Source organism: Electrophorus electricus, chromosome 5, assembly GCF_013358815.1.
Source record: "Electrophorus electricus isolate fEleEle1 chromosome 5, fEleEle1.pri, whole genome shotgun sequence".
Classification (NCBI taxonomy): domain Eukaryota; kingdom Metazoa; phylum Chordata; class Actinopteri; order Gymnotiformes; family Gymnotidae; genus Electrophorus; species Electrophorus electricus.
In genome coordinates, this window is record NC_049539.1 from 14,380,446 (window position 1) to 14,404,764 (window position 24,319).

A 24,319-nucleotide genomic window follows, 5' to 3' on the forward strand; every position below is an offset into this window, starting at 1 on the left:
TGGGTTGTCATGGGTTCCACATTTGTACTTGAATATGACACCTGATGCTTGTTCCAGTCTCATCACGATGCATTTTAACAACGTTCCACTTCAACATTGCTTAAATACTGCTCCTTTGTGTTTACTGTGCTCATTTGTCATATATGTAGCAAACAATAGTTATTGGGACAAGATTATATGTAAACTGTCAGGAGTCACATATAGGTTTGATCCCACAGAAAGTTTTACAGTGCAACTACTACTTAGATGAGATGACATGAGATTACATGAGATTACTGAGTCACTATGTTTAAGGAAATTATGTGTTAACCAATTAACACAAACTAGATGTTTTGCTATTAATTTTAACTTGTTAGCATTTGGAGTAAATAAAACTATTTTTGTCAACTGAATTTTAGTTACCCTCTCTAAACCGTATTTTCTACATGGAGTAAAGCAAGAAAAAGACAGACTCCAAGATATTTTTCAAACTCTATTTTATATTTATTTATGTCCTCTTTAACAGTGTTACAGTATTCTCACATAATATTTAACCATCAATTCATAACTCCAATATAACATCCAATATGGTAACATCTACAGCAATGCTTGTGGGGTGACAGACACAAATACTCAAAACTGTCTCCAAGGGGGACTTTCTCATAAAGGAAAAACGAAACACTCGCACACAGACTTACTACGGAGACTAACGCGTCTCGTAGACGAGGGGGAGGAGTGCTAGGCTGTGTCACTATGGCTATGACATTAAGTGCGTGTAAAATAAGGAATGGTAATCCCATCTGGGTGTCTAAGTGTATCATGAAACACACATCTTTACTCCTTGGAGTGCATGTGCATTAAGAGGTCAGTAACACGGTGGCTATAGCCAAACTCGTTGTCATACCTGTAAAAGAAAAGGGGCAAAAAGATTTTTTTTAAATCCTCTTTGCATTCAAGACATAAATCATACATGCAGCTTTGAGAATAAGAAAAATGACTGGAAAGAGCATAACCTAGGAAGGGTAATGCAGTGTTCAATAGCTTACCAAGAGATGAGTTTGACAAAGTTGTCGTTGAGGGAAATGCCGGCACCAGCATCAAAGACAGAGGAGTGGGTGTCACCAATGAAGTCAGAGGACACAACCTAAACAAACATTTTTTTATTCATGTTATGGTGTAGTTTCAGAATATATAGCTGTAATGCACTGATATGGTATCTCATGCCATGGTATACGCCATCTAGTGGTGTGTGGAGGAAACTCAGAAATTTTGTTTTAAAAATAAAATAATGTTGTTCATAATGGTGGTTCTGAGGTGGTATGCGGTGTAAAACTTTTGAGATCCAATGCTGTAATAGATTTCATTACATGCTATGCATATATAATTTATTATTCTTCACATACCATGTCCTCTGTATATCCCAGAATTCCCTTCATGGGTCCCTGTGAAGCCTTCTTGACGGCGTCCTTGATGGCAGCGTAGCTGGCGGGTGATGACAGGCGGCAGGTCAGATCCACCACAGACACGTCAGCCACGGGGACACGGAACGCCATGCCTGTCAGCTTCCTGTTTACGTCACAGGAACAAGAAAGCTCCAGCTCGTTTTTGTTCATCTCAGGCAATGACAGCAACTAAGTGCTGGGTTTTATGTTTTTGCATCTCGGGGACTGACCCGTTGAGCTCGGGGATGACTTTGCCCACAGCCTTGGCAGCACCAGTGGAAGCGGGAATGATGTTTTGGTGAGCGCCACGACCATCACGCCAGGCCTTGGCTGATGGGCCATCCACGGTCTTCTGGGTGGCAGTGTAGGCATGGACTGTGGTCTGTGACAAAGATAAGAAAAGAAGGATAAAATGTAAAAATTTAAAAGAAAAATACCTAAAAATCCTTTATAACACCTGAAGCAAATTAGAGTGAAAAGGGTTTCTTGCAAATAGTCAGTCACACAACCCTCCACTTACCATGAGTGCCTCCTCAATGCCAAAGTTATCATGGATGACCTTGGCCAAAGGAGCTAAGCAATTAGTTGTGCAGGATGCATTGCTGTGAGGTAAATGACAAAATATCTATGTTATAGCTGTTAATTGATTATAAATAAAAATAATTAAATTAAAATTAAAAAACATGCAAACACTGAGTATTTCTGTCAGTATTTATAAAACATGCAATGCAACCACACTTTTGTTGAAAGACACTAAGCTCACCTGACAATGTTCATGCTGGAGGGGTCATACTTGTCCTCATTGACACCCATCACAAACATAGGGGCATCGGGGGAGGGGGCAGAAACAACCACGCGCTTGGCGCCACCCTGCAGGTGAGCCTTTAGAGATCAAACAAAGATGGTAACTTTGGGGGGGAGGGGGGATCCACTCAGTTAGATGCAGGAACTCTGATGTCTCTGTGTAGTAGGTAATAGGGGATGAGGGAACTTACAGAGGCCTTCTCAATGCTTAGGAAGACTCCAGTGGACTCAACAACATAGAGAGCGCCAGCGTCACCCCATGGGATCTCAGCAGGCTTCATACTAAGAGAAGCAGGAAACAAGAAGAACACCGCTGAGCACTGGCTGCCTTTAAAAGGATGGTGATAGCTGGTGGTGGCTTCATGCTAGCTGATGACCGCTACCAGTATACCCTTGAACAAGTCACTGCTATCCATTGATGCTATGGGCGAGCACTAAACACCCAGATGTAAAAACATTCTCCAAAATCCCAATAATGCATTCATGCCAATGAGGATTAGTTCACATTATACAATTTGTGTTATGCACACTGACTCCTGTCCAAGTTTTCATACAATATTAGCATTGTTGGAGAAGAACCTTTTGAATGTAACGAAGCCAACCAAGTGGGCCTCTCTTTCACTCTGTATAACATAGTCTTTTGTTATTGCTATGTGACTTTACTCACTGATGGCGGGCCTCAAAGGCCAATGATACCAGATGGGAATTAGCACCTCTGATCCAGAGCTTTGTGCAGGGAGCTGATGCCACAGAGCAAAGCTACTATATTGTGTAGATGCCATGAGCCATATCACTGCAACACACTGGAATCAGTATCTAGGCTAATTACCTAATTAATTGCTGACAGTGCAAGTGCTGAAGCGTTCATGGACGTGAAGAACACTGACCTGCTATGGACTCCAATGTGCGGAATTCACTAACTGGTTTGAGAACAACTTGGGATGGGCCAGACAAACACAATAGCTAGTTGACAGGCCTGTAAAACTCACCACTGGAAAACTGAGATAGTTTGGCCGTCAACAATCAGCTTGCCATCCTCCTGTCGCACGTCTCCAGCAAAACAGCCATGGGTGGAGTCAAATTTGAACATGTAGACCTATGGGATGAAAGAACATATTTGTAAATGTCTTCTTTCAAAGCTCAGCATCAGACTAAACGCAGACCAACAAACTGCAGTTACCCTGGGTTTTGTTAATCCACAACACTTTCTTCCCAGCACTACAAATATCCAACTAATTAAGTCCACACAAGATAGACCAAGTGCTTTAAAGCAAGGAAAATCTGAAACTGCTCGGTAGATGGGATCATTAGAACTGGATGTGAGGATCACCGGGAACTGGGTCTCTCTTTAGGGGCACACAGTGCTGGCAATGGGAGTAGGGATCAACCAGCCTGGACTCACCATGTACTTCAGATCAATGAAGGGGTCGTTGATGGCCGTGACTTTGATTCCCTTCTGCAGGCAGGCCCTTAGGACCAGGCGGCCAATGCGGCCAAAACTGAAAGGAGAGAGATATGTTTATGATGTGTGACAATCTTCCTTGGGTAAAACATCTTGCTGAATATTTTAAGTTATTTTACATAGAACATGCTGTTACTCTTTAATTTATATTGCTCAGAACTATGTGCATTAAGTTCTAGATGGGGAGAAAGTGAATTGCTCACCCGTTGATTCCAACACAAAGGTCTGACATTTTTACAGTAAAGTGGATTGTGGTTTAGAACCTAACAAAAAAGAAAAAGTAGTACATTAGTTCAATGGGTACAATCAAGCCACAACCTGATGTATTAGACCTAAAATACTGGGTGCAAACAATGCTAAAAACACATAAAATGTAACGGATAGCAGAATCATATTAAACACAAGGAAAAAAAAGTACTGTTTGCAGAGTAATTGAGTATTTTAGTTCTAAACAAATGGATACTAAAGTTATTGATCCATTACAGTTCCAGAAGCAGAGACAGCTAAGCTGATAAACCACACATCCTCTTCAAATCATACTTCATTTTTTTACTTAAAAAGTTAATCACTACTAGGTAACATCTAAAACGTTATGTACATAAATTTACAATGGAGCTACTCCTACAAACTAATCTTCTTAAACAAATGCAGGCTGGTGTATACAGACACTCTTGGTTCTGTAAAACTAGCACTCTGCACTCTAGCTCTTTGTAAAGTGGGGTTGTTTTTTTTGGGATCATGTTGCTACTGGAGATCATATTGTTCTTGCCCCCATTAGCATGTGTGCAGGGAGCTCCAAACTCTGGCACACAACACCCACATACTTTTACTAGCTTGGCTCAGAGTCACATCCATTGTCTTTGGATCAGGAAAAGGTCAACTAGTAACAAAACGTTATCAAGGTGTGTAGGGCCAGGCTGGACAATCCTTTCATTGTTATTGCTTGTATCAGTAAATAACCTCTGGCATGTGCTGACTCCTTCACAGGCTCGTTAAATTTAATTTGTAAGAAACTTAATGGATTTTCCTCCAAGTGCTGCAGAATGTAGGAGAAACATAAAGAAATCTTACAGCATGGTCAATGTGAAGAAAGGGGTGTATGCACACATAGTCAGGTACAGTTCAGTGAGCAATGAGGGTAAATGTCTGCTGGAGCAAGTAGCTGCATGTACAATCTATTTGCAATAAAACCTCTATAATATGTAGACAATGTACCCCTCCTCCCACCAAGATGCAAGAACATGCCTAGAACAAACACCCGGTTGGTTATGCAACCTAAATCTGCTGAATACAAAATGTGTAGTGTGGACAGTCAAGCCAGCCTGTCTTTCCATATATAGTTAGTTCAAGTTGGGGAAAGTGGCAGGACAGTTGAGCTTGTGGAGACAGCAGAGTAGAAGTAGAAGTAGAAGGTCATGGGAAGTATAGATCACACTCTGGTGTCTTTGAATTACAGAGTAATAAATGGTACAAAATGTTTTGTGAATATGAAAAATGTAGCAGTTTTGACTCATTTTTTATTTAGAGTAGTTTAAAGGAAGTGTATTACATTATGAAATTAAATTGTGCAAGTTAGGCCTAACACTGAATGATGCAATCTCCCAGTTACTCAGTATCCTGCAGCACTGCAGCCATTGCACAAGGTAGGTCATAATTCAGGATGGGTTTTACGTTATTACAACTGACTAGAAATGTACAAAACGTGGGCTACTGCAGTATTCTGATAACGGGGTAGTAACATACAAGTTTTGCTGTGAGGACAATCTGTCAAATATCTTTCCTCATACGTTTTGTTTTTTTTTTTTTCAAAAAAGCAACACATCATGCTATACAAGTCCAGAACTGACAAAGAATTTTCTCTTTGCAGGGATAATGGTATATCCTTTGCAGCAGGAAGTAAAACAGTTAACAGCTAGAGACATGGGGTAATGCAAAAACCTTGAAAATTTCAACAATAACTCAATAAAAATAAAAAGTTAATTACCAGAATTATTTCACAGACCTTAAAAAATTGATTTATAGCCTAAATGCATTGCAGGTTATAGTTTAATGAAGGGAATGCATATTTTGCAGAGAGAAACTGTGCTGCGGTCAATACACAAATGCATGCCTAAATGCTTAAAAATGCACAGGCCTTTGGTTCACTCCAACAAAATGTGAAAGCACATATGCATTACAGACTAGTGGTTGAACAATAAATCGGTCAATGAATTAAATGCCATTTTGTTTGTTTGTTTTTTACAAAGTTTTTTTTTTTTTTTATTACCTGTGGACATTTTGTTTAGTTAATACTTTTTTACAATTAGCTGTCATGGTGTGCCAGGCACCCCGCCCAAGGGACACACCCACTGTCTCTCACACACACACACACACACGCATACACCTGCCCTGCTGCCAATCACCCGATTACTGTCTGCTTGCTCCTGTGCATTGTTATGACCCCTTTGTTTCTCCCTCTATTGAAATCCAGCGCTACGCATTGTTCCTTGCTACTGCCTTCGAGACAACGCCCTGCATTTATTGCAAGCTATACATTAGGCTTCCTTCTCTGCTGTGTTGAAACTGTCACAGCAGCTGTGTCAACTGTCAGCACTGCTTTTATTTCTGTTCATTTTTGTTTGTTCTTATTATGGAGAATGAAGAAGCTCCATTCCCACACTCGTGTCTTGCTCGCTCCCGACTGACATCACAACTGCAAACAGAATGCAGATCTACTAAAGCAAACACAGACAATACAAACGATAGTAGTGTTAAATACATGTTCATTTAGGTTCAGTAATTTCATGTCTCACTTGTTCTGATTGTTATTATTAAATTGTTGTACTTTATAAGCTGCAAAAAACCCAACAACAGCATATTGGCACAGAATGGTAGTCTATAGGAGATACCTGTCCATTACCTCTTACAGTTTTTCCATTGGGAAAGTGATAAAAATGATTCCCACCATACCACAGCTATATAAGCTTCTGTCTGTCAATGTGCTGACAAAAAAAAAAACCAAGCAAACAAATGTAGAAATAACAGGATCAGGTCTGCCTCTCAGTCTAATTCAACTGTGCCCTTGCATCTCATTTCACTAATCTCCTAATCTATACCTGTGTGTGTGCATACATACAAGCAAATAGTCTGCTGCACCATTCCGGATAATCCTAATCTCTCCAGTCCCCTGGCCTATGCTGCTTCTACATGGCCCCAGAATACACCGCGTATGGAAGGAATCAACAGGCCTAGAAGAACCCAGTCAGAAGATTCTGTCTTACTAAGGGTTGTAAGATGTCTGCTGGACTGTATCTGTCAGTATTTTAATTCTCCAGCACTGATGGACTTATCAGAATACAACACTACAACATCTATATAAACCATTGTGAAAAACGTTGCATTGAAACATGCGCCGCTGCATGTCTGGGCCCTGCAGTGGTGAGGGCGGGGTAATGCAGTGGTGGATCATGTGACACTAGCCAAGGTCACCAAGAGAGGCAGGGTGAGAATAATTTCTATTGCTACATCTCCAGTTTCCCCTTCCTTTAACTTCTTTTGTTTTATTCATGTTGCCTACTCTTTCTCCTTTAAATCTCCTGCATATTATTCATTTTTAACCGGGAGTACACAGTCTAAATCTACATGCACAATAAACCGCATGCTATTGGACTCTATGGGCACATACTGGGGGGGGGGGGGGGGGGGGGGGGGTCATTTAAAAAGAGTAGTATGTAGGTGCATGACATGCAGGTGCCAGTCAGAAAGGTCTTGTGGCTCTGAGACAGAACCTCAAGAGTTGGGGGAGTGGCTCAGCCTGCTGGCCCCAGGACGGTGATTCCAAAGGAGGACTAACAAATGACCATTGAGGTCCAGCTCTGCCTTGGCACAGATTCAATTGCTGCATAGTTCTGCATTACCACCACTCCAAGTGAGCAACAATTCCATGATGCAACACAATAATAACCGTTACTTGGATAAAACCAAAATAATATATATTTATATTATTTATGTAAGAATTAATGAAATTATAATAATAAGTATAACCATCTAGTAATATAAATTAACATTACATGCCAGGGTGAACAAATTGCACACAGCTAGCGAGAGAAGCCCTTGGTCGAGGTGATGGTGTTACGCTATTCTTTCCAAGACGGAGGGACAGACAGGGCTGCAACTGCATCAACCCTCTTAGAAGCCGTTTCTCCTTCCAAAAACACCCATCCACACCAGAGCATAGCACAAACTAAGTGGGCCAGCATCTCCCAGGGACAATCACACCTACATATAAGCAAATAAGGTCCTATAAAGTATTTTATTATGGCACAATTCTAGAAATGGGAGCAAAGAAAATAAAATTCTATTTAACATACATTTAAACATTTATCTTAGCTTTTGGCTTGGTAAAAATAGAGTGATAGATGAATATACTAGGCTTTTCAGTTGAAAGCATGACACGTCATACTTCATTAGTTTGTAATTTTGTGACTAATATATAGAAACAGTTTACAGTTTATCTCGGAGGGTCCATTCATGCTTGGGGAGAATGAACAGAAGCCATTTTAAGGAAATGCTGCGTCATACCGTGGCCACACTAGTGAAATAGCCACACAAAGGCGGAAACTACACATTCCTTCACCAGTGTACAACTCATATATGGCTGCAGGCTAACAGTGACTCATTTCTGGAGACAGAATTGAGTTTTATTGTGCAGTACAACCCTTGCATGTAAGTAGCACTGAATTACACGTGTAACAAAGAAGAAAAAAATGTCATTTTACACCCACACCCGTACTACCTTTTCCACTCTCTAAACTTCCCTTTCTCTTAACCCTCCAGCCTCTACCTCTCACTCTTTCCACCAGCCTGGTCAGAACATGAGGTGATGAACAGAGAGCAAGCTGTACAACAGACTTCTCTAACGGCAGAGCAAAAGCCCCATACACCTTAGGAAATTATATACTCTCTTCTGTGACTAAAAAAACAAAACAAAACAAAGCAAAAAAACTTGCTATACAGAGTTAACGATAATAGACAACACTTGGCCCATTTCAAAAATTATATTTAATTGGTTAATTTGTGTAGTTGTAACAGCTCTCAGGTTTCATTTTTCTCTTACACTCTTATAGGCAACTGGACAGTATAATGATTTGAAGGTTTACAAGTCTAAAGCTTAGGAATGGAAAAATATGTACATTAGAACACAAGAGCATTCTGCGGACTTGGTCTGCAGTTAGGTCAGTGTGGGGGTGGGGATGAGGAAGCCTGGTGTGATCTGCCTGCAGAGGACGCATGTGCTGTGTCATCATGCAGAGAACATCAACATTCTTATGCAAAAAACAGGCCGTGCCGTGCCTTCTAAAATGACTGCTGATTAGACATTTACATCATATTACACAACAAAATCTGCTGATCAGATTGTTATATCGCATCACATCTCTTAATCTCTATAATACTTATGTGTAATCAACAGAGTACAGGAGAAAGTATGGTCAGAAACCATTTTCAGAGGCAATCGAAAATAACCTCTTATACAGCATCCAGCTCTCAGTAGCAACGAACAAATTTGAACCGATGGTCTAGAAACCAAAAAAAGAACTAAAAGTTACAAATAGTAGATGGAATAACTCCGCCCCGAAGAACAGTTCAAATCCCCCTTTAGGCGGATCTGACTCAAACTGGTTCTCGTTGCAACCGCAGCACCATACTTGCCGTTAAGCACGTAGACGTAGAAAGCTACATAGGGACAACCGAGCCTTGCAGGGCTATTACAAAGATGGCTAAATAACCCTACTTCAACGTAAGATTAAGTTGGTTACTCATAATGCATACATACACCGTCGTTCATGTATAATACTGGCTCTAACGCTGACGTATTGCAAACGGAAAAGGATAAAATATGCTTCGTCTGACCTTGAACGCGACGACCTTCAATGAGGGATGCTAGCGGCCTGCTGAACACAGCTCGTAGTGTTCAGCCGGGAGAAGATGTACAATTACTTGTTGCTTTCTTGTTTAAGAGGAAGGAAACCGTTAACTGCGTTTATCTCACTAGCCCAAAAATATCATATGTCGCGGCTCTTCAATTTCCCCGATTGTACAGCAACCCTGAAACATTTATGAAAATTGTATAACTGTATATAGCAAATATGTGCTAGTGTGCCTTATTGGCTACTTCAATGTTTGCAACATTTTAATAAAAGAAACATCTGTAGGTCGATGAGATCTGGAAAAAAAACATGACGCATGAGTGTTCATCACGAGAAGCTTCTGATGCACGTAGCTAGCTGGCACGCACGCGTAACACCGATTCATAAAATTTCTATAGTTTAATTTTTCAGATGTCGAATACAAAAACCACGACGGTTCCCGTTGATACTATACACCGGGGGATTAACTTCATGCGAGATGTAGCTAACAAATGTTTCGAAATTCGTGCATTCTTTCGCAAACTTTAGTTGCACCAAAGCCGGCCTGCCAACGTTAGCTAAAGAACCTCTTATTAATATTTGTTAATTTATTACTACAGTTAAACATTCTCCGAGATCGTAAGCCATTGTTACCAACAGTATTACAGTTCAGTGAATCAATATTTGGTTTACAACCTAGTGAATGATTAAAGTTAAATAACTAGTTGGCCAGCCAGTTAGCTAAACTGCGTCCTTGCCACGATACTTAATGCGGAAGGACACATCCCTAATCCATCCCTTGATGTAGATACATTTTCTTCCAAACTTCAAGGTGTGTTAGTCGCACATTACGTAGAAATAGAGTGAAAAGTCAGAATTTCGGAAATAAATCAACCGAGTGTAAAACTGACCTGTGACAAGAAGAGAGCTTGATCTTACCCCGTCAAATGATGCTGCACCCTCTGCAGTTTCAGCCTAGTGCGTCCTATTATATACTGTGCACGTGCACGGATCTAGTCTCCCTGGTAACGTGACGTCCCCTGCTGGGAGATGGATTTAAACTTAGGTGGAACGTATGGACAGGAGGACGGCTGCTATGGAAACAACATGGAGACGGAGTGGATACGTATCAAGATACCAACGATGCGACATGCAATGAAAAGATGTGTTAAAGTAGTCAGATAATTGCTGCACAATAGAATGAATGTTGTCATAAACTAATTGTTGGTCTTTTGGTTTTCAAAGCATGTACCATAGTTAGGATTGGGCCATCGTTTAATTCATACTTTATGTTATGTCAAAGATGACCTGATGCCTTGAAGGATGTATTAGTAGTTTAAAAAAACGTGCGGAGCACGTGGCGATGTACGCGGACACGGTCAGACGAGCTACGTGCATGACAGAACGTCCCTGTTGGATTGGGCTGTGAAGACTAAATGCATAATGTAGCGGGGGGGAAAAAGTTATTCGTGGTAGAATAAAACTCAATTCAGCCCGTTTTCTGTAATAAAGTGGATTAAGAAGTAATAATTTAGTCAACATTGGAAGCGACAGATATATAATGGCAGTTTATTTTTATTTATATTTTTTAAATGAAATTTGTGAAATTTCATACCACATATAAAAACATTATCATTCGCTGATGTCAGATATAGTTTATCCCCACAAAATAATCATGTCATTCAACAATAAATGAGCCTGCTGCCTCAGTAATACAACTCCTGATCCCACCAGCCTGTTGAAAAATAAAAAGAGTGGGAAGAATTAGTGTCAGCCTATCTTTGATACATTTTATATGTATGTATGTATATATATATATATATATATATATATATATATATATATATATATATATATATATATATATATATATATATATATATATATATATATATATATATATTAGTTTCATGAGATTAAAAGCCCCACATATTTTAGATACTTACTGCCCGGATGTCTTCTCACCCCCAATTTCCTTATCTCATCATACACGAAGATTAGTATACCATATGGCAGAGGCACAAACCACCACTGTACTCTTTGAAGAAACACAGAACAGACCAAAACCAAGTCAGTAGTGGAATACAGACTTCTTAGGTCAATGCATCCATTTTTTGAGTTTCATCATAACTCAGATAAAGTACTTAAAATGGAGCATGGGGTGTGCCTGTTTTATGTAACTCTAGTACACTATCAGAGACAAACAGAGGAAAACAAAAAAAAACATGCAGTGTGCACTACCTAATGGGTACACGGAGAAAGCATGGAGAGTAAACTTCTACCCATTATGGGTAGAAGATGTGGAGAAGTAATCTACCTAATGCACACATGGAGAAGATATGGAGAGTAAACTACCTAATGGGCATGAAGTTGAAGATGTTTGGCATCCCTGGGCAGTAGCAGAGCAGATTGCCAAGACATAGCTGGAACACTATTGCAGCCACAAGCACACGATTTCTGCATTAAGAAGAAAGGAGTCATTGTCACAGTAGCTCAGTCATCACTAGTGCTGGAGTGCTGTCTAGACATTCACTTATATGCCTTCCTTCCATTTCTAACATCACTAACATTCTCTGTATAACATGCAAGAGATACTATATCAGAGAATTTATTTATTTTTTGTTATTTGTTTGTATATGCAGCATATGGGACAGCCTGACCTGAAAAAGCCCTGTTGGAAGACAGAGAGACGTCGGGTTTTCCTGATCAACACATCTGCAATCTGGCAGACTTCGATGCTGACGAAGAACACCGTGTAGCAGGTATACTCCTGATACAAACGCTGGCTGTATGTCTGTCAGAGAAGAGGGCAAATTTTGGACAATCCATTTCCACACAAGTTAATCTTTTTTTCATCAGTGAGAGTCATTTCTCAGTGTTACAGAGGTTTTGATAGCATTGATTTTCATTGGATGCAGAGGTTTGATGCTCGTGCAAGCTTTTTAACCCTTCAGTTTGAGCACTGATTTTCTTATACTGACCCATTCTTGTCCATAGCTGTCCTGCAGGTCCTGTAGTCGCACATTTTCCCACTGAGAGCGGAGGCCCACACACAGCAGTGGGTACCAGCCCTCCTGGGCCATTGCTGTGAAGTAATCTGTGAAACCAGCAAAAGACTGGATTGCTCCTGGAGAATGTGAGAAAGAGAAAGAGATGGAGATGGAAAGAGAGAGAGAGAAAAGCAGTATTTGGCAGAATAAATACTTTGACACAATACTTGGACACTTGGAGGGACAAACAATAAGACCAGGAGCTAAGGGAAAGGGATCTTTACCTTATTATTGATGAATGCACATGAATGAAAATCACTGCTAATAGTAGTAACATAGTAGTAGCAGCATGCCATACCTATCTGAAAGTAAGAGTAGACAGCTAGTGCTTCATTCACCAGCCTATTTTTCCGTGGGTTTCTGGGCTTTAGATGCATGATGTCACTCTCAGCTTTTTCATAGGCCAGAGATACTGAGGGAAACTACGAAAAATTGAACTTATTTAACATGGAATTTAGTATGCATTATGTGTAACTTCTCATTTTTAAGGGCTGGGGAAAAGTGGAAGTGATATTGATAACAATATTGATAAACACATATAAGTCAATTGCCATGACAACATTATACTCAGCTTATCTTTTCTAATAGATGAAGGTGCATGATTTCACATGCTATTGTAAAAAAATAAGGGGGTTGATACAGCTTTTAAATTTAAGTTCAACATCTTCATTTCTTTATTAAACTATTTTTAGGGTATGGGAAGATAAAATAAAAGGGAGCTTAAGTGAAAAAAAAAACCCATTGGTGAAGTTAATTAAAAATGGGTGTACAGTGACTTGTAATGGTGATAGTGCACTCACAATGTCAGTGGCGAGCTCGATGAAGAGAATAGTGATACAGCCTAGAGGCAGTGGTACACTGACAGTAATGTAGATGAGGTAGGGGGTCAGCTCTGGAATGTTCTTTGTCAGAGTGTAGGCAATGGACTTTTTTAGGTTATCAAAGATGAGACGACCTGCATCACAGAATGAATACAGTATAAAAATAATTACTTCCAGTATAGTAATATTTTATGTGACACAGACACCATATGTTTTATATATTAATATTGATACATGTAAATTTACAATATCACATATATTTCCCCAAAAAAGCTTTACCAAAGTTTAGTATTATTAAGAATTCACAGAATGTGGAGCTTGAGTGGTGCTCACCCACCTTGTTCTACTCCTGTTACGATAGAGGCGAAGTTATCATCCAGCAGGATCATGTCTGCAGCATTTTTGGCAGCATCAGAACCAGCGATGCCCATGGCGATCCCAATGTCTGCCTTCTTCAGAGCAGGGGAGTCATTCACCCCATCCCCTGTCACAGCCACAATGGAGCCCTGTGGAGATAGTTGTGGACATGCTGGTCAGATGAATAGACCATGATTTATGTTTGTCGAAGTCCCAACACTCCAGGATTTTGAATGAGAAATCCTGAATTTTCACTGATAATTTTAAGAGGCATTGACCATTATAAAAAGGCAGTTTTCAGTCATCATGTTGAGTAGAGTAGAAGTTGAGAACATAAAAGAACCCTGAATTAACTTGGTTTGAAGATGACACCTGTATTCTGATGTCTAAACCCCTTTCCACACTGTTAAGTAATAGAGCACATGGGCTTTTGCAAACATAGTGCATGACTCCACTATGTTACCCAAGTGTCAGCTTGTATTAATTAGACTCTTGGTATTACGATTGACCTCACCAGACGCTGACAGCTTTCAACAATGATGAGTTTCTGCTGGGGGGAGGTGCGGGCGAACACCATTTCTGGATGATTCCGCAAAGCTTCGTCCAGCTCGTCACTGGTCATCTCCTTCAGCTGGCCTCCATTAATTACACATGCACGGGCATCGCTGTAGACCATAGAATCAGACCGACCACTGTGAGCTGTCTCTGCTAAAAACATCTTAACTTGGTGCCACTCCTACTACCTCAGTGCCACACCCACTACTACAAGTCTACTACAGAGCTGGTGACAACAGATCTCATTTTTTTGTAAGAATTATCAAAGCAATAGCTTCTGTACTTTCTAAAGTTATTACGCCATTGTGACAATGTTAAATTTTCTTAATGTATAGTCAATCTGGCTTGGCAGAGCTCTCTCTGCTCTGTAATTATGTTGTGTTCAATAATTAAATACAGACCAGCAATACATGAGCTGTGATTCACCTCTTTTTAACTTGCTCCACAGGAATTCTCAGTCTGGCGGCAATGTCCTCCACTGTCTCACTGCCCTCTGATATGATGCCAACGTTTGCAGCAATTGCTTTTGCTGTGATGGGGTGGTCTCCAGTGACCATGACAACCTACAACCCGAACAATTCCAGAACACACAAAGTAAACACTGTTAATGTTGTTCCTGCTATAACAAACATGAAGGACTTGATAAATAGTTCATGAGTTAAAGCTTTTTTTTATTTTTTATTTTTTTTAGAGCAGGGTAACTACACAACTAAGCAAGGCACCAGATCTGTAGATCCCAGCACTAGGACACATATTTGTGAATTGGAATTTATGGCATGATGTCTGAACATACACGGATGCCTGCTGTGCGACATTTCATGACAGCATCAGGCACTGTAGCACGAGGTGGGTCAATCATAGAAATGAGACCCGCAAAGCACAAGCCAGATGTGGGGAAGTTCATGTCATCAGTGTCAAAGTTGTACCCACGGGCAAACTCCTTCTCATTCAAGTACAGGTGGCAGAAACCTAAGGAGAATTTGGCATTTTGCTAGTACTCTCCTGGTATACAAAAAATGTTGAATTTCACAGCAAATTCATCACAATTCACTTCTTTAACAGTGATAAAATGGTTGTCCTAAAAATTGTAATGTTGTACATTATACATTAGGTTATCTCTAGTCACACAGATAGTGTTTTTCATTCATTTTTCCTTTTTGATCTTGCATAGTACACAGCATCCATTATCCTCTGTTGCTCTCTCACCCAGCACTCTCTCGCCAAGACCTCCCAGATCCATGTATGCAGTCTGGAATGCCTCTTTCCATTGCTCATCCAGCGGCAGCTCCTGGCCCTTGATCAGGATCGTTGAGCAGCGTTCCAAAATTCTCTCTGGCGCCCCCTTCATCACCAGCAGGTAACGCAAGTCCAGTGGATCCTCCAGCTCATGTATTGACAGCTACCCACCACAAGAGGAAGACAGAGAAACAGCAAAATGGGCAGATGTTTGTACAAGCAAGTACAGATGTTAGTAGAAGCAAGAAAAATGAAAGGATGTGTTTCCCCAATTATTATATCTTACCTGAAACTTATTGGTAGAGTTGAAAGGCACCTCACAGACCTTTTTGAATCGTGCTCTGTAGTCTATGATGTTACCAATGGTTAACTCTGTGAACTTCAGCAGGGCTGTCTCAGAGGCATCGCCAACCACTTCTCTCTGTGGCAGGAATTGTGAACGGTAAACATTATTTTAACATGATTAATTTCTGTGAAGTTCCACAGAGAGAGAGGGAGCGCAAGAGAGAGCACGTGTGAGAAAGAGAGTGAGGGAAGCAAATAGAGAGAGAGAAAATCAGGAGAAAGGGCAAAGTAGGATTTATCTGATTTGGCTGACTTTCCCTCACCTTGGGTACAGGCACACTTTCCTGATTGGGCTTGAAAATTGCCCGATTGCACAGACTTGCCACTCGTCCCAGCGCTCGCCACGTTTCTGAGGACTGGTCAAAACTCTGACCTGCACAAAGACAAACAATAAGCAATAAATGATGCATGCAGACACACACACACACACACACACACACACACACACAAGTCACATTTTTATGTGACTCCCACCTGACTGGTCCTCTGTAGTATCCGCAGCATGGATCATGTTGTCGAACCACAGATGAGCCACGGTCATACGGTTCTGCGTCAGGGTGCCAGTCTTGTCTGAGCAGATGACAGAGGTGGAGCCCAGGGTCTCCACTGCTTCTAAGTTCTTCACCACACAGTTCTTCCTGGCCAGCCGTTTGGCAGTCAGAGAGAGACACACCTGCCAGTGTTGGAAAAAAAAGTTTATAGAAACATTCAAGGCATATCAAAAACATATAAAAAAATGTCATCAGTAGTTTATTAAGATGCAAAAACTCCTTAGATACTTTTTATCTTTAATGCTCATTGTTAGTGTTCTAGCTACATATAGATATATTTTAAATCGGAAACATGCTATTTTTTATCATTTTAGAACACTACTGCTTTCACTTTGTGGTTCTGACATTTCTTAGCAAAGCTTTAAGTATGTAATTCTGTGTACTCACAGTAACTGTAGCCAAAAGTCCCTCAGGTACGTAAGCCACCACGATAGCCATGAAGAAGATCATGGCCTCCAGGAAGGCATAACCAATAAACATGGCTACCACAAAGAATGTAAAGCCAAAGAATATGGCCAGGCCAGCAATGATGTCGACAAAATGCTCAATCTCAATGGCAATGGGGGTCTTCTCATTGCCCACACCAGAGGCAAGGCTGGCGATACGTCCAATGATGGTGCGGTCGCCAGTGTTGATGATCAGACCCGTGGCAACGCCTGTCCAGTTGAACAGCACAGAAGCAAAAGTAGTAACTACTAACTGTTGACAATAATGAATGTTTTATTATCATATTAAATGTTTTTGTGATTGGGGTATTTATGTGCTTTTATTTATGCATGCTTCTTATTTCCATTGCACCTTATTTATGTCCTGCCAGCATTGTGTATATCATGCACAATGTATAAAAGTATCTTGTACCTTGAGGCCAGAAGAAAGGTTGTTTTGTCTCACTGTGTACTGCACATTATATATGGCTGTGATTAATATAAGGATGTACTTGACTAAGTGACGGTAAGGCTTCATCATCTGCTGTAGTGTATGTGTGTGTGTGTGTGTTTGTGGTGTTAGCATGCTGCCTTACCCTCCAGGCAGGTGGTGGAAAAAAAGGCAACGTTGCGTGTCTCCAGCGGACTCTCGTGGGTGTACTCCGGGCTCCTGGTCTGAGGCTCTGACTCGCCAGTCAGAGATGAATTATCTACCTGAGCATAATGATCGAGACCAATCAGTTATTAGCCCAAGCTTTGGGCTTGTTTTCCCACAAATGGGTGTCCACTATCCCAGAAGTTTGGAATCCACCTAGAAGTTACATACTTTGCAGCCCTGTGAGGTGATAATGCGGATGTCAGCAGGAACACGGTCACCTCCTTTGATCTCCACCAGATCGCCAACCACAAGCAAGGTCGCATTGATCTGGTTTTTCTGGCCATCCCTAATCACTATGGCTTGCTGAAGATAAAAACAAAGGTCTAACTTTTGTATAGAAAGATATAGCAGAGGTTTCATTCGCAGGATGGGAATAGTCACAGCACTAGAGAGATTAAATATTCTTCCTGTTCTTACACAGTTTAGCTGGTTAATATCTTCATAATTAGCATAGAGCTGAGGTTATGTTCAAATTTGTAGTGCTATTGCCCTCTTCAATGACAGTCTGATTGCTTTGCCTGTATAAAGCATTTTGTTTTAATTAGATTTCATTAGTAGTGATGTGTGCACAAGTTACAGTGCTGGTTTCATCTCATGAGGTCTTACCTGTGGTACCAGATTTTTGAAACTGGCAATGATATTGGTGCTCTTGAATTCCTGGTAGTAGCCAAAACAGCCGGTCACCACAACAACCGCAATAAGAGTAATGGCCAGATAGAGCTGCAGAGGGACAGAGAAAGAGTCCACTAGGAAACCTGAGTTTTCGAATAAAGTAACAGCAAATAATCTCTTAATATTAATCTCTATCGGAAAGGTCTTCATGCCCATATCTACTTAGTTATATTGTATTTTCCAATGCCAACAAAAATGTTAAAAATAATTAGAAGTACATTCACAATCTATGGAAATGTGTTGTAACAGGGATTAATTATGTAATGTGAAGAGGCCAGTAATGCTGGATTTTCAGGAGGCTCATCTTTTGGTCACTGTGCTCACATTGTCATAGCTGGCGACCTCATCCTTTGCACACTCAATGCCGAACGCGATAAAGCAGATGACAGCTGCAACCCACATAAGACACTGCAGTCCTCCAGCCAGTTGCCGGGCGAACTTAACATACTCGGGTGTGCCCTTGGGAGGCTTGAGCTCATTGGGCCCGTCTCGCTCCAGGACTTGCTGGGCCATGCATGAGGTCAGACCCTGTAGTGTGAGACAGGTCAAGGGAAGAGAGTTAGCCCACCTGGAACATGGCACAATGAAACACATTGATATTTAGAATCTGTGTTGGATTATCAAAGCACTCATGAGAATTACAGATGCAGATGAAAGGCGTGTGACAAAAATGACCCCTAAGAAAGCACCTGTCTTTGATGAGCGTGTTTTTTTTCCCGGTTTTTATTCAAAATCTGGAAATTGTGAAATTAATGTTTTTCAATGTTTTTAAATGTTTTTTGTTTGTTTGTTTGTTTTTAATCAACACTCATTTGTATTATTGCGTCAGTGCTGAGTTTTAACTGGAATGTTCACTATTTCACTCTCCCTTTGAGATTTACCATGTACAGAGAAAGAGCTGTCAATCTTACCTTGGTAACACTGGTTGAGTATCTCATCTCTAATTCCTCTATTGTGATTTCATGATCATCCTACACAAATGAACACATTTACATTTGTAAGAACTACATTAACAAAGGATATATAATAGTATTGTCTTTATGAGCATATCACACTTAAAGGCATTAACTAATATTTTATTTCTGCTCTCACAGTACTCTGTACCACTCACAATGTCCATCTCCTTTTTCATGTGCTCCAGTTTTTCTTTTTTCTTGATCTTTTTCTTCTTGATCTTCACATCTATGTCCCCATCCATTTTGTCCATCTCCACAAACATCTCGTAAGAGTCCTGTGAAGAAGAAGCAAGCAGACTCTTGAGACACCAAACACAGACGATGTTCTGACAGTTCACTCTTGCTTATGAGTCTTTATGAGCACCTTACCGATTTATTCATGATGCCACACTTAGACCCTGACTGACTTAACTCGCCGCCCAAATCAATTGATGTCCAAACCCCCAAGTTCTTTCCACCTGAAATTTTGACAACGTCCTGGTATCCTAAGAGACACCTAGTTCTCACACCCCAGCTAACAGAAACTGCAAAGAGTAGGTTAATCAGCTGAGGCAGGTTTATATAGCTCTGCCTTATGCCCTTCAGTGTAGGACATGCACTTGGAATCACACACTCAGAATCAGAAACAACCTGCATTCCCAATGTCACCCATTCAAACGTAAGTGTGTGCTGCTTGTCGCTGTTTTATCACTACTAGTGCTTTTGATAGAGCAAGATTTCCCTTTGTGTTTGAGAACATGCTGCCTGTTGAGTGAGCACACTTTAAACTTTCAACTTATGTAAGTGAAGGTCGCTGAATATCCTTCAGTATAACAGCTGAAAAATGGACAAAGCTCTAGATTTCATTTTCTCCTTCTGGGTTTCATATATATATATAGCACTCTTTAAACTTGGTTTTAAAATGTGCTTTTCAAAAATCATTTGACATTTCCTCAAAGTCAGGAGTAAGGTGTGATAATGAGAAAAAGGGGTTTATTGTTTCAAAGACAAAAGAGAAAAAAAGAAAGATTATTCAAGAAGGCTTGTAGCTTGGCTTTAGGGAAGTCAATGCGAAGCACTGGACTTGGGGACCTGTGGGAATTAAATAAGTGAGTGCAAATGAGAAGCAGGCATTTTGTGTTTGTGTTACAAATAAAGCAATTAATAGATAGAAAAAGGGAATTAATATACTGGTGATTGTGTAGTAAAGGAGATAAGTGCAAAGGAGCCACGAATGGGGTCCTGGCTGGGCACTGGCCAGGAATATTATCCACACCAAATGCAAACACAAGCTAAGGCCTTTTACACAGGAAATTCCTTTTATCTGAACAATTCGTGAAATCACTCAAACTATGAAAGGGAGAGTTTAGAGAGTGTGGTGGAATGTTGAATAAACAGCAAGTCAGACGTGATTAAAATAATATTTTAATAAAGAAAATAAGACATACAAAAAGACAGCTGTGTGAGAGCTAATGCTCTAAAGCGAAAGCTCTAAAGGGGTAGACTGATTCTGTTCCTTATATCTAAACTTCACATCCCCCAGGGAGGGGTGCTCGGTCATCCTATTTACCCGTTTCCTGCACCTTATCGTGCTAAACACTTTTGCACATACCAGGACAGACACAGTTTGCTAGTTCCTCTTTATCAGCATTAGTCGCATGACACATGCAAGATCACGAAGCAGCTGCTTCAGCAGTCGTTTTGTTCACACAATATACAAAGACAGAATGTGCAGACTAAACTATTCATATAGGATTACATAGAGAAAGGATTAACATGATTATATATGAATCACATGATAATACATGATCAAATAATAATTTCCATCACAAGAGATAAAGAGAGAATTTTGCATAGAGACTTAAAACAAAAGGTTGGATTCTACTAGCTGCCAGAAGGAGGCATCAGTGTATTTTTCAGTCTTTGGCAGCTGAATTATTATTGTCCAACACTGGTACAATTAGGAAATGTGGACTTTCCAGGAAATAAACTAGATATACTGCATTTGATCCCTGAAGAGCCTGTATAGTATACAGGCATGGCCAAAGGTTTTGAGACTGAAATTGTTTTCAGAAAGTTTACTGCCTCAGTTTTTTTTTTTGGATCCTTTTGTTGTTTATATGGTATAGTGAAGTACAATTATAAGCATTTCATAATTAAAAAAAAAATAAATTTTTTTGACAAATACATCCAGTTTAAGCAAAGACTTAATATTTGCAGTGTTGACCCTTCAAGATTTTTGCCCAGAAACTGATCTCCAGCATGCCTAGGTGAATTGCAAAAATCTTGACTGATGGCAGCTCATTGATCACAGTTTCTGTGTTTGTCCACCCTCTTCTTGAGGATTGACCACAGGTTCACAATGGGATTGAGCTCTGGGGAGTTTCTTGGCCATGGACCCAAAATTTCAATGTTTTGTTCACCAAGCCACTTGGTCATCAATTTTGCCTTGTGACATGGTGCTCCATTATGCTGTAAAAGGGACTGTTCATCACCAAGTTGCTCCTGGATCATTGGGAGAAATTGCTATGGAGGATGTTTTGATATCATTCCTTATTCATGGCAGTGTTCTTGGGCAACATTTCGAGCAAACCCACTCCCTTGGATAAGAAGCAACCCCACACACATATGGTCTCAGGATACTTCACTGGTGGCATTACACAGGACTCATGGTAGCACTCACCTTTTCTTCTCCTGAAAGTCATTTGTCCAGATGTCCCAAACATGACGGGCTTCATCAGAGAAAATAACTTTACCCCAGCCCTCTACAGTCTAATACCTACCTGCAGAATGTTAATCTGTCCTTGATGTTTTTCTTGGAGAGAAGTGGCTTCTTTGCTGCCCTTCTTGACATGGTCCTAGCACTTGCTTGATAAATGGTTGCATTAGATGCCATCTTATATGGAGTAATGCCCTTGGCTGTGAAGCTCTTTTGATGCAATGCAATGATGACTGCATGTTTTCTTGGAGGTAACCATGGTTAACAGAAGATAACTTCAAGCACCACCACCTATTTAAAGCTGCCCTTCTAATCAGCATGACAGAGTGATATCAGGTGTCTTGTCCTCATTAACACTTTCTCTTGAGCTAACGAAAAGATCACAGACTTGATGTTAGCAGGCCATTTTGTGGCAGGAGTGAAATGCAGTGGAAATGAGGTTTTTGTGATTGAGTTAATTTTCATGCAAAGGAATGACTTTTGCAATTAATTGCAATTCATCTGATTACTCTTCACAATCCAGAGTTACTGCAAATTGCCACCATATAAACAGAAAGCAGCAAATTTTGTGAAAACCAGAATTTGTGCTAGTCTCAAAACCTTTGGCCACGACTGTACACAAATGCTACTGTTATGGTGTGTCAAGTCTTACTGATTGGAAGCCATGAAGACAAAGCAACCCCCTCATTATATTCTGTATATCATTTTCCACACCCAGGATGAGGTTTATTAATATTATTATTATTATTATTATTATTATTATTATTAATAACGTAGAGGGAGTTCACTACAGGAGCTCACCAGGCCAAAACAATACTAAACCACAACTAAAAGCAAAATAATATATCTTTCCTATCCAAAATAAAACAGACAGGAAATAGGTTTTCCCTAATTCCCTAGACAAACTGTCATGGCATGGCACCCACTCTTCCTTGACTCCTCCCCATGTGTGTGTGTGTGTGTGTGTGTGTGTGTGTGTGTCTATGTTGCCACACCCCTCCCTTATTGATTGGTCATGTGTTACACCTGTTCTTTGTTGTAGTCCTTGTTAGTGAGTGTATTTAAGGTCTTGTTTAGTTATCAGTTGCATTGGTGTTTGACCCCATATTTCACATGCTTCGCTGTATACTGTTGTGCTTGTGCTACTATACTGTGTCTTACCATTTGTTATGTTCTAGTTTATTAGCTTAGTGTTGTTCTTCATGCTTTACATTTAGTTCATTGTGGTGTCAATAAACATCTGTGTCATTGATCCACGGCTTCTCTCTGCATCTTGCCTCACCTCCCATTGTTACACAACCAAACAAGAGAAAAGGAGGAAACAAACAAAATGGTGCCAAACTTCATACTTTCCAAATACTTTACACCTATACAATGATTCTATATCACAGTTATGTACAAAATATTTATAAGAGTCTGATGCAATAAGGGACAAAGAACATGTCAAAAAATGTTCTAATGAAACAGATGTCCAAACACCCTTACAAACACCTATCATAAAACTAGAAACAGCTACAGAACACAGAAATCACAAAACGAGTCACAAAACCAGAAACCCAGCCACAAAGAGGGAGAAGTCAGGCTTCTCTTGTCCAGGTGTCCAAGTAGGCCTTTATGTACCAGGGTGAGGTAACCAATTGGGGAAAGGAACAGCAGGTAACGACGAATAATGAGGAATATTCTGCACCTGACAGTGCACACGAACAGGCCTGAGGAGTTATCTAGGTGGGAGGAATCGCAAAGTATGTAACACAAACACAAAACACAAAGCACATACAACCCCAACCTACCCAGGGTTGTAACAAGAGAAGTTGAATGTATGATGGATGTCTACGAGGTTCCATAACCTATAGGTTTGTAACATTATTTCTTTGCTGATGCCTGCTAGGACTGATTGAGGAAGTCAGTAGGAGTCATAAACTTGTGTATTTTTAAATCCTTTTCCCATTAGTGTAAATACTTTATTTTTGCAATTTTACACACCTTAAAATAAACAAAACTCAATAACCTGGAAGTGTTTGTGTTACTTTCTTGTGGTTAACCTTCTTTTTGCTAATGATGGCATTCAGTCTTTATGCCACTCAGTGGGTGTAACTGCAGTTACTCTCATTCCCAGTGACATCACGTGCATGCCCTCTATTCCGGTCATAACACAGCAAAATGTAAATAGATTCTTGTACTAATTTAGCCATGCTAAAATGGCTAAACTTGTTGGAAGGAAACTGTAAATTATTTTAATTTTATATATCATACATTTAGAATTTATTTTTGACCTAGTCAGATATCTCGTCAACACAGCTAGAATAATACATTAATCTACATTTAAAAAAATCCATTACCATACTCTTAAAATGAACTAAATCCAATCTAAAATAAACAAAAATATAAAAATAGACACCAATGAAAATGTAAAAACTATAATG

General features: G+C 40.1%; 2 protein-coding genes across 3 annotated transcripts; both read right to left on the bottom strand.

The window, feature by feature from the left end:
- Window positions 1-459: 459 nt before the first annotated feature.
- On the bottom strand, window positions 460-10,588 carry gapdhs (glyceraldehyde-3-phosphate dehydrogenase, spermatogenic). 2 transcript variants are annotated; one of them, XM_027001126.2, is made up of 11 exons: window positions 10,484-10,588; window positions 3,891-3,950; window positions 3,628-3,724; window positions 3,215-3,321; window positions 2,417-2,507; window positions 2,185-2,303; window positions 1,942-2,023; window positions 1,652-1,803; window positions 1,383-1,545; window positions 1,026-1,123; window positions 460-883 (listed from the first exon to the last, which is right to left on the bottom strand). In XM_027001126.2, exons 2-11 carry the CDS (start codon window positions 3,917-3,919, stop codon window positions 814-816), a joined length of 1,008 nt encoding a protein of 335 aa, XP_026856927.2. In that variant the 5' UTR covers window positions 3,920-3,950; window positions 10,484-10,588; the 3' UTR covers window positions 460-813. The 2 variants fall into 2 exon arrangements, with proteins under 2 accessions (XP_026856927.2, XP_026856928.2); XM_027001127.2 differs by having other exon boundaries at window positions 10,512-10,544.
- Window positions 10,589-11,146: 558 nt separating this feature from the next.
- Window positions 11,147-19,608, bottom strand: LOC113571928 (potassium-transporting ATPase alpha chain 1). The gene is made up of 23 exons (XM_027001152.2): window positions 19,568-19,608; window positions 19,354-19,473; window positions 19,154-19,213; window positions 18,567-18,770; window positions 18,177-18,290; window positions 17,739-17,873; window positions 17,509-17,626; window positions 16,875-17,143; window positions 16,411-16,609; window positions 16,200-16,309; window positions 15,878-16,012; window positions 15,562-15,754; window positions 15,149-15,324; window positions 14,782-14,918; window positions 14,315-14,465; window positions 13,781-13,949; window positions 13,423-13,577; window positions 12,921-13,044; window positions 12,554-12,699; window positions 12,233-12,366; window positions 11,928-12,029; window positions 11,519-11,610; window positions 11,147-11,307 (listed from the first exon to the last, which is right to left on the bottom strand). Exons 1-23 carry the CDS (start codon window positions 19,577-19,579, stop codon window positions 11,279-11,281), a joined length of 3,084 nt encoding a protein of 1,027 aa, XP_026856953.2. The 5' UTR covers window positions 19,580-19,608; the 3' UTR covers window positions 11,147-11,278.
- Between the last annotated feature and the right edge of the window lie 4,711 nt (window positions 19,609-24,319).